Source organism: Nomia melanderi, chromosome 13, assembly GCF_051020985.1.
Source record: "Nomia melanderi isolate GNS246 chromosome 13, iyNomMela1, whole genome shotgun sequence".
In the NCBI taxonomy this organism is placed as follows: domain Eukaryota; kingdom Metazoa; phylum Arthropoda; class Insecta; order Hymenoptera; family Halictidae; genus Nomia; species Nomia melanderi.
In genome coordinates, this window is record NC_135011.1 from 3499917 (window position 1) to 3514798 (window position 14882).

At 33.4% G+C, this 14882-nt stretch overlaps 4 protein-coding genes across 6 annotated transcripts; 3 read left to right on the plus strand and 1 right to left on the minus strand.

The window, feature by feature from the left end:
* The first annotated feature begins 23 nt into the window (after positions 1–23).
* Gas8 (Growth arrest specific protein 8) lies at positions 24–2990 on the plus strand. Its single transcript, XM_031987314.2, has 8 exons — positions 24–1001; positions 1090–1301; positions 1370–1631; positions 1703–1963; positions 2020–2187; positions 2250–2336; positions 2404–2613; positions 2677–2990. Exons 1-8 carry the CDS (start codon positions 999–1001, stop codon positions 2890–2892), a joined length of 1419 nt encoding a protein of 472 aa, XP_031843174.1. The 5' UTR covers positions 24–998; the 3' UTR covers positions 2893–2990.
* An 81-nt stretch (positions 2991–3071) lies between these two features.
* LOC116431575 (galactoside alpha-(1,2)-fucosyltransferase 1) lies at positions 3072–7453 on the minus strand. 2 transcript variants are annotated; one of them, XM_031987213.2, is made up of 3 exons: positions 6767–7453; positions 5480–6109; positions 3072–5411 (listed from the first exon to the last, which is right to left on the minus strand). In XM_031987213.2, the coding sequence occupies exons 2-3, from the start codon at positions 5941–5943 to the stop codon at positions 4871–4873; spliced, it is 1005 nt and encodes a 334-aa protein (XP_031843073.1). In that variant the 5' UTR covers positions 5944–6109; positions 6767–7453; the 3' UTR covers positions 3072–4870. The 2 variants fall into 2 exon arrangements, with proteins under 2 accessions (XP_031843073.1, XP_031843074.1); XM_031987214.2 differs by lacking the exon at positions 6767–7453 and adding an exon at positions 6604–6760.
* A 128-nt stretch (positions 7454–7581) lies between these two features.
* Positions 7582–9934, plus strand: LOC116431572 (tRNA methyltransferase 1). 2 transcript variants are annotated; one of them, XM_031987207.2, is made up of 3 exons: positions 7582–7663; positions 7760–7810; positions 7909–9934. In XM_031987207.2, the coding sequence occupies exon 3, from the start codon at positions 7922–7924 to the stop codon at positions 9467–9469; it is 1548 nt and encodes a 515-aa protein (XP_031843067.1). In that variant the 5' UTR covers positions 7582–7663; positions 7760–7810; positions 7909–7921; the 3' UTR covers positions 9470–9934. The 2 variants fall into 2 exon arrangements, with proteins under 2 accessions (XP_031843067.1, XP_031843066.1); XM_031987206.2 differs by having other exon boundaries at positions 7659–7810.
* On the plus strand, positions 7591–13962 carry LOC116431559 (uncharacterized). Its single transcript, XM_076373353.1, has 14 exons — positions 7591–7806; positions 9952–10067; positions 10134–10301; positions 10613–10729; positions 10816–11223; positions 11297–11445; positions 11515–11550; positions 12100–12211; positions 12472–12639; positions 12737–12853; positions 12913–13107; positions 13181–13378; positions 13701–13849; positions 13932–13962. Exons 2-14 carry the CDS (start codon positions 9993–9995, stop codon positions 13960–13962), a joined length of 1923 nt encoding a protein of 640 aa, XP_076229468.1. The 5' UTR covers positions 7591–7806; positions 9952–9992.
* The last annotated feature ends 920 nt before the right edge of the window (positions 13963–14882 follow it).

Consider the following 14882-nt stretch of genomic DNA (forward strand, 5'->3'; position numbering starts at 1 on the left):
TTTTATAAATGTTTTTATCATTCGTAACTTCTAAAAGAGCAAGCAATAATTTGAAAAGTATCTACTTAAATCCTGTTATTATTGTCATTATTAATGTTATTAACATTTTTTTAATGTCTGTTAAGATAATAGGTACGATTAACATTATGTTGTAAGAAATGTTAGAAATGATAGAAAGTACATGTAATGGTCAGTGGCCACATCTAGAAGTAATTTATATGCATTCTTTGCTGTCTAAAGAATACTGTAAGGGGTACTGTACGAGATATTTATTATTACGGAATTTTGACATATGAATCAGGTACCTCAAGATGTAGAAACATATTGTTAGGCATTTTTTATAGAATAATTTACAACGCGATAAAACAATAGAATTGAAAATATCACGCGAATATTTGTATTACAGCACTATAAAACATGTTTTTGCTAAAGGTATTTTACGATATGTTCGACGTTATAATTGATATTTGTATAAATTTTAAAATATAACGAAACTAAATTTGTTAGTACGTTTCCTTTTGTGAAACAGAAACAAATGTAGCTCTCTTATATTAATAAAAAATTCAATACTTGGCAGGAGATATTAGAAGGCTTAAATTGTTATTGTAAAACTAACGATATTTTTAAATGTATTACCAAGTTTGGATGCATTTCTTGACTTCTCTTTACATATTTTATACATATGTCTTTGAATAAAGTGATCTAGTTCATAAAAAACAGAGTATTATTATTTTACATGTCTGGGTATTCTCTTTGAGATTTTATGAGTCATAAATTTTGGTTGCTTAGCGACTATTCAAGCAAAACATATAATATAAGTACTTGGAAGTCAAGTAGTGATGTTTTCATCTTTTTCATAACTGTCAATACCACTGTAAAAGTTTTATGACAATTAATATTATCGTGTTTATTTACAATTTAGTTTGTTAAGGCGTTATTTATAGTTTGAAATCTATAATTTATATTACATTTCCCGACAAAAATCTTTTTTATCCAAAATGGTAAGTTTTTAATCGTTAATTGTAATTTTACCTAATAAAACCGTGTAATTAAATATTATATTAAATATTTTCTACAAATATTTCATAGGGGCCGAAAAAAGCAAAGACACCTGATACCGTTGATGGGGCAGATACAACAAAAATGAATAGGGAACAATTAGAAGTGTACGTTCATAAGATACTTGAAGAATTAGAGCGTGAAAGGGAAGAAAGAAATTATTTCCAGCTTGAAAGGGATAAACTTCGCACTTTTTGGGAAATTACAAGGCATCAATTGGAAGAAGCTCGTGCTTCTGTCAGGTACATTCATAATTCGTTTAACTCGAATATTATATTCTATATTCCACTGATACCTATTATCCATGAAGAAATAAAGAACGTGAGAAAGAAGAAGTAACAGAAAATCATGAAGCGGAACTGAAATTATACAAGCAAAAAGTGAAACATTTAATGTATGAACATCAGACTAATCTGTCAGAAACTAAAGCTGAGCACATGGTTGCTTTAAAATTAGCACAAGACGATCATGTAGATCAAGAAAATGAATTGTACAAAGACAAAAAGGATTTAAAAAAGATAATGAAAGAACGAGAGTTAGCACATCTGAATGAAATACGTGCATTAAAATTGGTATGAGAACATTTGAAAGAATATTTTTATGTTATCGAATAAATTTATAGGAATTGACTTTCATTACTTAGCAAAATGCAGAGGAAATAGATAAAATAACGAAACAGTTCCAAACTGAAGCCACAGAAATGGAACAAAAGTATGAACAAAAGTTGGTAAACCAATATGAGTCTCTCAGCTTGAAACATCGTATGGAAATAACTGAAGTTGAAGAGAGGAAGAACACACAAATTAGTAATCTAATAAAAAATCATGAGACAGCATTTTCAGAAATGAAAACTTATTACAACGATATTACCCTTAACAATTTATCTTTGATTAAGAGCATGAAGGTATGATCAATGCGAAACATAAAACTACTGACATTATTTTACTACCAATATTGTAGGAACAAATGGAAGTAATGAGAAATAATGAAGAAAGGATGAAGAAACAAGTACGAGAACTGACTGCAGAGAATAAAAAGTATTCCACAGATTTAAAAACTCTTGAAGAATCTGTAGCGCAATTTACTCATCAACTTCAAAATTATGAGAAAGATAAACAAGCATTAACTGTTAGTATTCTTAATAATTTTATATTAATGTTAATTTTATATTGTATTACTCAACATTTCAGAGTACCAAAAAAAGACTGGCAATTGTTCAGAAAGATTTTGAAAATTTGAAATGGGAAAATGAAATATTGGAATTACGTTTTGAGAAAGTATAAAATTGTTTTTCATCCGATAAAAATTGTTTTCGCATTGATTAAAATACGCTTTATTCATTAGTGTCAGTCCGAAAGAGACGAATTACACTCGAGGTTTGTCTCAGCTATACTTGAACTTCAACAGAAAACAGGCCTAAAAAATGTACTTTTAGAAAGGAAACTTGAAAAATTATCAGATTTATTAGAACAACGAGAGGCTCAGATCAGTGAGGTACTTGCTGCTGCCCAATTAGATCCAACAGCTGTTCTTAACGCTAACAAGAAATTAGAGGTTTGTATATTAATTACCTGTTTTTATTTTTACAGTAAGCATGACGCATTTTTTTGTTTACAGAACATACTGACTAGAAAGAACACCGCGATACAAGATCTACAGTATGAATTAGCGAAAGTTTGTAAAGCACACGATGATTTACTGAGAACATATGAAGCAAAATTACAAGAGTACGGTATTCCAAAAAGCGAGCTTGGTTTTCAGCCTCTAAAAATAAAATCAGTAAGTTCAAAATTAGGATTGGGCCCTGCTGGACTTGTAACTGTAAATCGCTAGTTCATATTAATAAGTTATCTGCCATTTATATTACAATTATATATGTATATATGTATGTATAATATATGTATAATAAATATACATATATTTTTTTTCAATTGATGATTGCTTTGGTCATCTCTAATAATTAGTAAAATCTCCGACTTACAAAAGAAGATTAACAGATACAAAATATAAGATACTTTTGACGTATACTATTTTTATTTTGTAAAACAAATAAGTTTCAGCACATCCGTCTTATATTTTTTACAAATTACATAAAGTTATCACAGAGAATGTACAGAGCGGATCATATCAGTGCCTGAAAGTTGTATACATTCAGAATTATTTCTTCAACACTTTTATAAATTCTAGATTGTGGTACATTTTTGTACCAGTTTTTACAACCACATCTTCATTTTCTTTTTTATAATTAACAACTAACAGGCATTGAATACATTGAAGATGCTTTATGTATATACACACACACACAGACATACACGTGAGTGTGTGTATTTATTCTTTATATATTCATATAGATATTAACATATAGACATGGACACATCAACTAGACTAATTTATAAAATATTATAAATTGAATATATATCAGGTCACGTGGTTAATAAATTTCAAACACTTATATACTGGATTTATGTAAAATACCTCTTCCTTTGATCTATTGATTTTTCTGTTTCAGAAATATTTAATTATCAAGTGAAGAAATAATTTATTGTTTTTTTTTTACATATTTGTAAACATTATATAATACCTTGTATAGATATAACTTCATTGTATATGTGTGTACGTGTACACGTGCATCAGCGAACGTATATATATATACATATGTATATATATTCTGTACACACATATGAATTTATTATATATATATCCATCGATATATGTATATATATTTCTTTATACGTGTATGTATATTACGAATTTTGGCACAATAAGAAATAGAATCACAGTTGAAATCATTGTACATTATAAGAGTCATAGATCATCAATACTTTTTATCTATATCTGCAAGTTTATCTTTTGTATGATAGACTTAATACGTAATGCAAGTACATTTAGCTACGTTATTCCCTTCCCGATTGTTACATTATATCACGAAACAACTCTACGCTAGTCAAGAGCTTATGATTTTGAAAACAATACTATAAATATTAAAAAATCACTGTACCTAATTCCGACCACTGTAAAGCGTGTATTACCTCTTGTTTTGTAGACTTTTAGATTAGGCTCACATCAGTTTGTTGGTTCATCATGTGAAAAGAATATTGAATCTATTTAATTGTTCAGGGCCACAAGAGTATGATTCTCAGTAGTAAAAAAAATAAGTATCTGTTTTAATTTTAGACATTAGTGGTCCATTGTTCTGTTGTATCCCTCATTTATATTAGACTTTTACAAATTTTCAAAATATGTAAACTCCCTTACTACCATTAAGGGTGCACAGTTCCTAATATTTATCTAATAGTGCCGTAATTAAGTGAAAAACTATGCACATTACTCCTAAGCAATTTATCAGCATCATAGATATATATCATTTTGATAAAAACTTTTTGAAATATAACAATACACTTTCATTTGGTTGATTTCGTAGAAATTTTGGAAAAAGTGGAAAACTTTAACACTGAACGAAAATATTTGTTCTAACTAACGGATTAAATTTTAATTGTTTAGAGTAAACATTTGCATATCACTTCGTAAGTATATGAGAATTGTAAATAAATATTTCCGTTTATGAATTTAAAATGACAAATGTAAAAATTACAAGTAACTTTCACATATATATATATAAAACAAAATTGTATAGAAAATTTCATTTTTGAGCATTTTGAATTTTGATGTGAACAACAGAGAATGTTTCCTCTGTGTTATAATATTGAACAAAACAATTGTTGTACCTCGTATAAAAAGTGTTTTTAATAAAGTATTTGTACACGCGTTACTTCTAATCTGAGATCTGTAAAAAGTATTTTTTGATTTTTGTTCAACTCATTATCTTCCAGTTTGGCAAAACTTCGGCAATTAAGGTAGAAAAGTATGTTGTTACATTGTACACCACAGTTTCTCCAGCAGCCAAAATTGCTCCGAATGAACCATATGTACCGTAATCTATAATACTGTGATTACATGCTGATAAAACTGCCAGGTCTTTGCCGGGACCTCTTGCGTCCATATCGGACACAAATTTGATTCTATGTCTTTTACTATGTAAATTATACTTGCACCAAACTATGTTATCGCTAGTTACTACAAAAATTACATTATTATACTTGCCAACAAAGTAATCCATTGCCGTAAAGTAATAGCTCACAGGGGCAGGTCTAATTTTCAATTTTTGCCACAAATAGTCTACATAATCTGTCCTTCTTACATGTATGCTAACAAATGTTGGTTTAGGCAAGTTAAATTCTTCAGCTATTTCCTTCAATACCCTTTCCGCGTAAATTCTCAAGTTTGGCTTAAATGTAAATTCTCTTCGTACATCATCCAACCCCTCCAAAATGAGAGACCAATAAGCTGCATGCCTAAAATAGAAGTGTTAAAATAGGAAGAATTAAATTTAGTAAGTAGATGGAACCAAGTAATAATTTACCTTGGTATAATAATGTTCTGTTCTGTACTATTCCACTGTCCAAGAGAATTAACAACTTGACTAACATCTAGACTGCACCTTCCAATGTAACTAAGTGGAGGAATACTAAGATTTTCAAAGTATTCCTCCAAAGTTTTTAATATACAGCGTGGCACGAACGGTTCCAAACCAGTTCTTCTTGCTGTGGCCCATACAGAGGCATATTCCCAAATTTGGTTGCCAAGTCTGCCACCTTGGACTGCGGAAACTATTCCATACTTTGGACATGGGTTTCTCCACTCTGGTGGTATTCTGATATTCTTTAATGTGGTGCGACAAAGCGCTTGTTCATAGGTTGAGATCTTTATGTGGCGAGCTGGTGGGTTGGATGTGTACATGGGAAACAGGAAGACATGGATGCCGAAGACCACTATCAGAGCAAGAACTATTGCACTTGCAAGTACATGCTGCTGAGCGTGACTCATTATCCTTACTTGCTCCTGTAGGGTGCTGTCACTACGTACCAATCAATTCTTTTTTTCTATCCTCTGTACTACAGTTCTCTGCTTATTATTCTCTACTCTTCAACTTCCACTAGTCCGGCATTTCGTATCTACAGGTGTGCCATGTCCTTTGTTTTCCGACGTACATCTTTACAATGATAATATCATTTATAGTGAATAGTACATAATTTCTGTTTATAAATGATAGTAGGACAGGGGCTGTGTAATCAATGTGACAATAGAAAGAGTTGAGAAAAAGTTTGCTGGAAATTTCTATGAATTTCATGTTAAAACAGCTAATGATACGCGCAAGTAGTATGTGCAAGTATTGGTCAGACAATGGAAAGGACATGGCCTAGTACTATTACTCGTTTTAAAAGCTACTAATTTAGCAAGGTTTTATTGTACAAAGCACGGTACGCGTGAATCAAAGTTTGCAATCGTTTATTTCAAATCTAATCAAATTATATTACAACGTCATGTAGGAAATTATGTTACAGGTATGGTTAACAGGTGGTGAGCTTCAGGTGTTACATGAACTTAGACATGTATATACAAAAAATATATCATCGTCTATTCCGCTACAAGTAGCACGGTAAAAATATGCAGAAAACGCAAAAGAGTAGAAAATTAGTTACTTACTTTAGTGTAGGAGAAAAAAATGAATCGTTAGGGACACGACTGTCGAAACAGAAACAATTTTGTGCGGTTTCGTGGGATGAATGCGATTTAATTCTGTTCGACGTTCGAACCGAAAAATTGTTCACAAAAGAAAAAAAAGAAACAACGATAATTAAATACTTACCCGTTCCAATGAAATATTCGCATTGCACTCGAAACCCGTTATTAGTCACGGGGCTCGTGTCGATCTGTCCGTAATTTCCGCCACTCATGTTTTCCCGGTGAAATCGATGCGTGTCTCGTGTATCGACGCTTGTTGCGTTTCCATGAGATATTTTATATCTTTCAATCGATTTTTTCTTTACCGGCACAAATAATTACTGTATAAAACTCATTTTATTTATCACGATATTCGTTCGAATATGATTTCTCTCCCAAACGGAACCACTTCGGCAAGCTGTTGAACAATAAATGACACTCAGGTCGAACTTGCATCCTTGGGATGGGGGATGTTGTCCCGACCGATGACGTCATGGAGAACCGTCACCCCTGGATGGTTTGATATATAGATTTTTAATTTCTTTTGGCGCCTACTTGACTAGGACCTTGGAATAATATAAAAACTATTTATAGATATTAAAAGTAATTGTTCACACCACCATGACTACTCAAAATGAACTAAAATGAGTATTTTATTCTGATTCCTTATTCTCATTGATTGAATATTGTAGCATAATTATCAATATATACGTAACGAAAACTAGATAGTTATTGGAGTCTAATTATTCGTTAAATTTTCTGTTTTAATATCATATGTTAAAGATCTGAGTTGATTATGAGTGTTTGCATTTAATATTTATTCTCTTTGAAGATATTATTACAGAAATTATAATGAGTGCCATCTATGATAAAACGACCAAGCTGTTAACCACACCTCGTTTGTGGCAGAAGGTAATTTTCTATCTATTGTTCTAAAATACCGACAGTACATTGAACGGTCAACTACTGAACTAAATAAAACTCCAACGTTACAGGCGTGCGGCTTACGAGACTGACTTCTGTAGCGTTGTTTTATAGCATGGTAAAATAAATTACAATTGATAATGAAAATGTTTTAGCCAAAAAACTGATTGACTGTTCTAAAACTAGGTTTCTAAATCATGTGAATTTCTTTTAGTTATATTCAAGAAAGTATCGTATTCTTCGTATCCGTTACACACTCAAGTAGGTAATATATTTCCACATGATATATTTAAGTAATCAAATAAACACGAATTCGATTTAATATTTAATAGTGTCACTCTAATAACGAATTAATGATTCAAGATTGGCATTTAATATGAGCAGTGAACAGTGTACAAAAAAAATAAAGCTAGAAAATACAACAATAAAGGAAGGAGAAGCAGAAATCTTACTGAGTAATACAAATGTATTTTATAATCCTGTGCAAGAATTTAACAGAGATCTTAGTATAGCAGTACTAAAGATCTATGCCAAGGCAAGAAGTGAAGAAGTATCGAAAAAGGGTGTTCCAAAAAAAGATGGAATAACCATTTTAGAAGCTCTATCAGCAACAGGTTTGCGTAGCATTCGCTATGCTAAAGAAGTACAGGGTATAAAGCAAATTGTGGCTAACGATATCTCTATAAAGGCTGTAGAAAGTATTAAAAAAAATGTGAAACACAATGAGGTAGAGAATCTAATAAGCCCTAGTCATCAAGATGCAACGTTGTTGATGTATCAATACAGAAAAGAACAATTCGATGTTATAGACCTAGATCCATATGGATGTCCTACAATATTTTTAGATGGGGCAGTCCAATGTGTATCTGATGGTGGAATGCTCATGGTTACAGCCACAGACATGGCTGTGTTGGCAGGAAATTCACCTGAAACTTGCTACCTAAAATATGGAGCTATTTCCTTAAAATCTAAAGCTTGTCATGAAATGGCATTACGTATTTTGTTGCAAACTATTGCCTCGCATGCAGCTCGCTATGGAAGATACATAGTACCAGTCCTGTCTATTAGTGTTGACTTTTACATCAGAGTATTTGTAAAAATATTCTCCAGTCAAATTAAATGCAAGGATAATGCTACTAAAATAGGAATGGTATATCAATGTACAGGCTGTGAAAGCCTGAATACTCAATCATTATGTTATAAAAAGCCATCTGGATCTTATAAAATATTATCATCACCATGCGTGGATCAACTTTGCGAAGTTTGTAAGCATAAACAGTATGCTGGAGGGCCTATATGGCTGGATGCCTTACATGATCAAACATTTATCTCTGAACTGTTATGTAATTTACAAGTAATGAAGTTGGGAACCTTGAAAAGAATAGAAGGAGTACTAAATGTTATTCACGAAGAGTTAGACACTCCCTTATACTATACATTAGATCGTTTAATGTCTATAATTAGATGTCACACACCATCAATATTAATGTTTAGATCCGCATTGTTAAATGCAGGGTATAAGGTATCATATTCGCATGCAAACAAAATATCGATAAAAACGGATGCACCGCATCAAGTAATATGGGATATCGTTCGTACATGGGAAAAGGACCACCCTATAAAACGAGACAAATTACCAAGCGACAGTCCTGCGTTATGTATATTGAATACACCAATTACTACTAATGTTTCATTCGATATACATCCTTTAGCTAATCCAGCTTCTAGACAGAAACATTTGACTCGTTTCCAACATAATCCTACTATCTGTTGGGGACCCGGTACTCGTGCGAAAACAATAGTTGATTTAGAAACTAAAGTGAAAGATGAGAAGAGGATAAAGAATCAAAATAAGAACGCTAAAAAAGAAAAACTACAAACTACAAATAATAGTGAAGACATGCAAACAGACAAAATAAATTAAAAAATTCCTACCGACAGTCTAAGCAGATCTATTTTTATATATTTAGATTATGAAAATATTTGTAATCGATAAAATTGTATTTATCTATCTGATCATTAAATCCTAAATTGTACAAAATTGTAATCGCATTATTTGTAACATTTATACAATTGTAAATATCAATATATTTTGTATATTTAAAAGTTACTGTTTAACATTTCCATATATATTGGGCAACACGTATAAATTAACTACACAGTAATATCACGGACTCTAATAGATTAAATTACTAATACTATGATGTTAATGATAACAACTAGATACTGCTATAATCTGATATAAATTGTTGATCAATACTTCTCACTGCTCATTCATATAACATTTTTTAATAACGACGTAATAACGGTTGAAAGTAATGAAACTGGCGCAACAAGTGGGGGGACATTCGCTCGTGAGGTTTATATATTCACGTAACGACAGAATCGTACGCATACGTGTTTCAGAAACATCTAAGCGAATACTGATTATCGTATAAATTATAACGATGGCTGCACCAACGGTTACTTTAAACAACGGACAAAAAATGCCCGTATTAGGGCTTGGCACCTGGCAAGGAGCAGTAAGTAGTTACATAATAATGTTACAGAAATATCTTTATTCTTAATAATCATACTTCCATTTGAAGGACGAACCTAAAGTTGTTCAGCAAGCCATACGTGATGCAGTGGATGCCGGATACCGGCATTTCGACTGTGCTTTCATTTATGGAAACGAGAAGGAAATTGGAAAAGCTCTTCGCGAGAAAATTGAAGAAGGAGTCGTGAAGAGAGAAGACCTGTTTATCACAACAAAGGTATATAATTAGGTGTATGGAGAATAAGCGTTGACAGACCATTTCGATAAAATTTTATCATTACTCGTAAGTCATAGTGCTTAGTTATCTGTACACAAGTTATTTTAAAACTTGTTTCTCTTATCAAGAATTATATCATGCCGAAAGTAATTTGAACGATCTTTTGGATAACGCTCAACCGAATCATTTTATTTCATTGTGCAAAATATACATAGCATGCTATAAGTATGTAAAATCTACTATCTATAAATAATTGTTTTAGGTAACAGTTCTTACTAAACATTTAAACAGTTAGATTATTTTATTTGCAGTTATGGAATACATTTCACAAAAAGGAGGAAGTTGTACCAGCCTGCAAACAGTCTTTGAAAAATTTTGGTCTTGATTATGTGGACCTCTACCTAGTTCACTGGCCTATGGCATTTTCTGTAAGATTTAAGAAACATTCCAAAGTGACTTTAAAAGACCATGATCACTATGTACCTACATTTATACCTATGTCTATACATTTTAGGGATTCGGAAAAGATATATGGCCAATAGATGAACATGGAAATCCCATGTGTGGAGATGAAGATTATTTAGACACTTGGCGTGGTATGGAAGAATGCGTGAAATTAGGGCTAACGAAAAGTATCGGTCTCAGCAATTTCAATTCTCAGCAAATCGAACGCGTTTTATCGGTGGCCGAAATTAAACCGGTTATGAACCAAATTGAATGTCATCCAAATTTGAACCAGAAAAAATTACGAAAGTTCTGCGCTGAACGTGGTATAGCTGTTACCGCTTATAGCCCGTTTGGCTCACCAAAGCGAAGCTGGGTAAAACCCGGTGATCCTCAAGTCACGATAGACGCGCCGGAATTACTTAAACTCGGCAAGAAGTATGGGAAATCACCCGCCCAAATCATTTTGAGATATTTGGTAAATTCGATTGCAATATTTGATAATTCATTCTGAGTGACATGAGATTCATTGAACATGTTTCTTATTGCAGGTTGATATTGATACAATTCCTATACCAAAATCCAAATCAAAAGATCGTATTAAGCAAAATATTGATATCTTTGACTTTAAATTGACACCAGAGGAAGTTGCATTGCTAGATACGCTTGATAATGGAACTCGAATATGCCCTTGCATACAGTAAGTTTTATTATTTAATTAAGGTTCTGTCATTCCTCAAGTTTGAATATAAATTTTTTTTTTGTTTAGATTCAAGGACCACAAAGATTATCCATTCAATATAGAGTTCTAAGAAGTTCAGCTGATAACTGAATTCAAAAGTATTTTCATTTGGAAATTTCATCAACCATGTGATATTTGTTTGCATTATCATATTTTTATGCTTGTAACCATTATATTGGTCCATAAATATTTTTATTTTATACAAATGAGATTGTCCTGAGACATCATCAAGTTCATTTCAGTTTCCTCCGTTTCCCATTTTAATTTATTAATATTTGCAAGATAGTGTCAATTGCACCTTGCTTTCGCATTTGTTTTTGCGAACATGATTATTCACTTAGATAACTGTATTGGATGGTTGTACGATGTCGATGTATTATTAACGTTAGTAGAATTTCTAATCTTGACCGTTAAATATTATACGTATCTTTCCATCTGTTATGTAATGTTTATCTACGATGAGTGGTAAAAACGGAGGTAACGCGCTTGCCTTGCGTAGTCGCTTACATACCAAACTATTCCGCATTGTTCACGAGAAGAGCCTACATCTTAAAGTAGAACAGAAGTATAAAATAGTCTGTGAATAGAAAATAGGTTAGTTCTTTTCTAAACGTCTAAACGCTCTTCTGGCTTAATCTATTCTTTCATAATGACACAAATACCCAATCACCTCACGTTTCTCAATGGACAGAAAATGCCAATTGTTGGCCTGGGCACATATCAGGTAAATATTAATATACAATTCATTCACCGTATAACGCAATATTAATTAAATATTGCTTATCAAAGAAGTCGAAGAAAATATTGACTATTCTCCTGAGAGGAATTATTCTGAAGTCCCCTCCATTATGAAAATTTTCTAAACCTGTAACACGTGGTACATAGCGCACGCAATTCGAATGTTCCTGAACTGAGAATGCGTAATACCCTAAAAATATTAATTAAACTTGAAAATTTATAACGCAATGAATTATTATCCATTAGTCCCGTGCAGGGGAAGTGGAAAGGGCCGTGATGGAGGCGATAACTGTTGGTTACCGTCACATTGACACGGCGTTTTTTTACCAAAATGAAATTGAAATTGGCAGAGCAATTCAAGCAAAAATCAAGGACGGTACCGTGAAGAGAGAAGATCTGTTCATCACAACCAAGGTAATATTATTATAATACAAAATATAATATCAAAATGTACGATAATGAATTAATCATGAAATCATTCCACGAGTAAATTTATGTATAACTTCTTCAGCTCTGGAACAATTTCCATAAAGAAGAAAGCGTGGTACCAGCATGTAAGAAGTCCTTGGAGAACCTTGGACTGAGTTACGTCGACTTATACTTGGTTCACTGGCCGTTCGCGTTCGCGGTAAGTTATTCAGATTACTTTCACAAATGATATGCAAATAATAATTGACCACCCGTTAGGAAGGCGGTGATTTAACGCCTCGGGATGCCAATGGTGCTCTCTTACTGACAGACACCGATTACTTGGAGACATGGAGAGGAATGGAAGAATGCCTGAAGTTAGGACTCACAAAGAGTATAGGTGTCAGTAACTTCAGCATCGAACAGCTGACTCGTTTGCTCGAGGCGTCTAAGACTATGCCTGTGAATAATCAGGTAATCATTAATCGCTCTGTTCAAAGAGATGCGTCAACCGGTTCCTAACTAAATGAATTTTATTAATGTGCAGATCGAAGTCAACGTGAACTTGAATCAAAAGCCGTTAATCGAGTTCTGCGCGAAACACAAGATCACGGTGACCGCGTTTTCGCCGTTGAGTCAACCGGGAAACAAGCACGGTATATCAAACAACCTGGACCATCCGAAAATCGTCGAGCTCTCGCAGAAATACAAGAAAACCCCGGCACAAATAGCTCTGCGTTACGTGGTGAGTAATTACACAGAGCGTTCCTTTATCGAGCCTTTTTTACCATATATTCTGCTGATACACCTGACAGATAATTTAATGACATATCTTAGCGAATGTGAATAATAACTATTGGCAGTATCATGTGAAAGATAACGGCCGTTCGAAATTACTCAATCAAGGCATTGAAACGATTAACCCAGAGAATTAGAAGCACGTTATCGATACGTGAATCGTGGACTTTGTTTTTAACAATATCGGCTATAGACAAAGAAGCGTTTTCTGATGACTCTAATCTTGCAATGCGAAATCTGATTTTGACTTTCCGTGGGACATTTTCTAGGCGCAACAAGGTGTAGCGATCATCCCGAAAACGGTAACACCTAGTCGTCTGAAGGAGAACATAGACATATTCGATTTTTCCCTCACTGCTGAAGAAATGGCGGCCATTGCGACTATCGCGAGTGGAGCCCGTATTTCAAGTTTCCACGAGTAAATATCACAAATATACGAATTAATTCTTATTCACTCTCACGCGCATCGATTAACATTGAATTTCCAATCTGTTTTCCAGCGCTATAGGTCACAAGTACTATCCATTTTGAAAGTAAACGTTCCCCGACGACGACGTGTTGCGCCAGCAGGAAACAGCCTGTCAGATCCAGCACGGAATTAATAGTGAGGCATACCCTCTTTGAACTTACATAATCTCACGCTGTAATTCGGCACCCGTTTGACCCTCATCCAGTCAATTAGGTTTATTGACCGCCATGGAAAATTTCGATGGCTCGTTTCGAATGATACACCGGCCGCAAACGGCACAGAACCGGGCCACCATGTAACAAGACGAAATATGTAAATAAAATATTTGTTTGACATCGCATCGATAGACAACAGACTCTGTTAATGAAATAATAGAATGCAAAGCGTTTCACATTTCACGGTATGATTTCGTTTCTAGCCGGACCGCGAATATTTATATAACGTTAAAAATAATTTGTCAAAGTTACCGTCAAATTTTCCAAATTATCCATTGCATTGTACGCGATACAGGAACTCTTCCATTCGCTGTAACTTTCTTCGAGTTCATTTTTAGCATTGACACCTGTTAGAACCGATGGCAAGAATCAATCGATATTCTAACGCGTATTGGAAGCTATATAGGCAAACTCACGTTCCGAGAACCGATCGTAACATCATGTTCCAAGATTGGTTGAAATGCGGCAGTGGAAACACAATTAACGAAGTGAAGCAGAACCGAAGGTCACTGGCACGCTGCAGCCACATCTAACCGCACCTCGTGTGTCAACCCTGAAAGTACATTGAAAGCACTGAACATTCTATATAACGTTGAATACGGCACAGCAAAAATAAAATATATTTTCCTAATGATCAGCACTTACCTTTAACTGTACAGTTTTGTCATTCGATCTTCCCTGCCTTTTGTAGGAAAAATATACTTTCAACAGATTAATAGAAACGCGATAATTAGACTATGGATTTTTATGCGAATTACCGCTTCTAT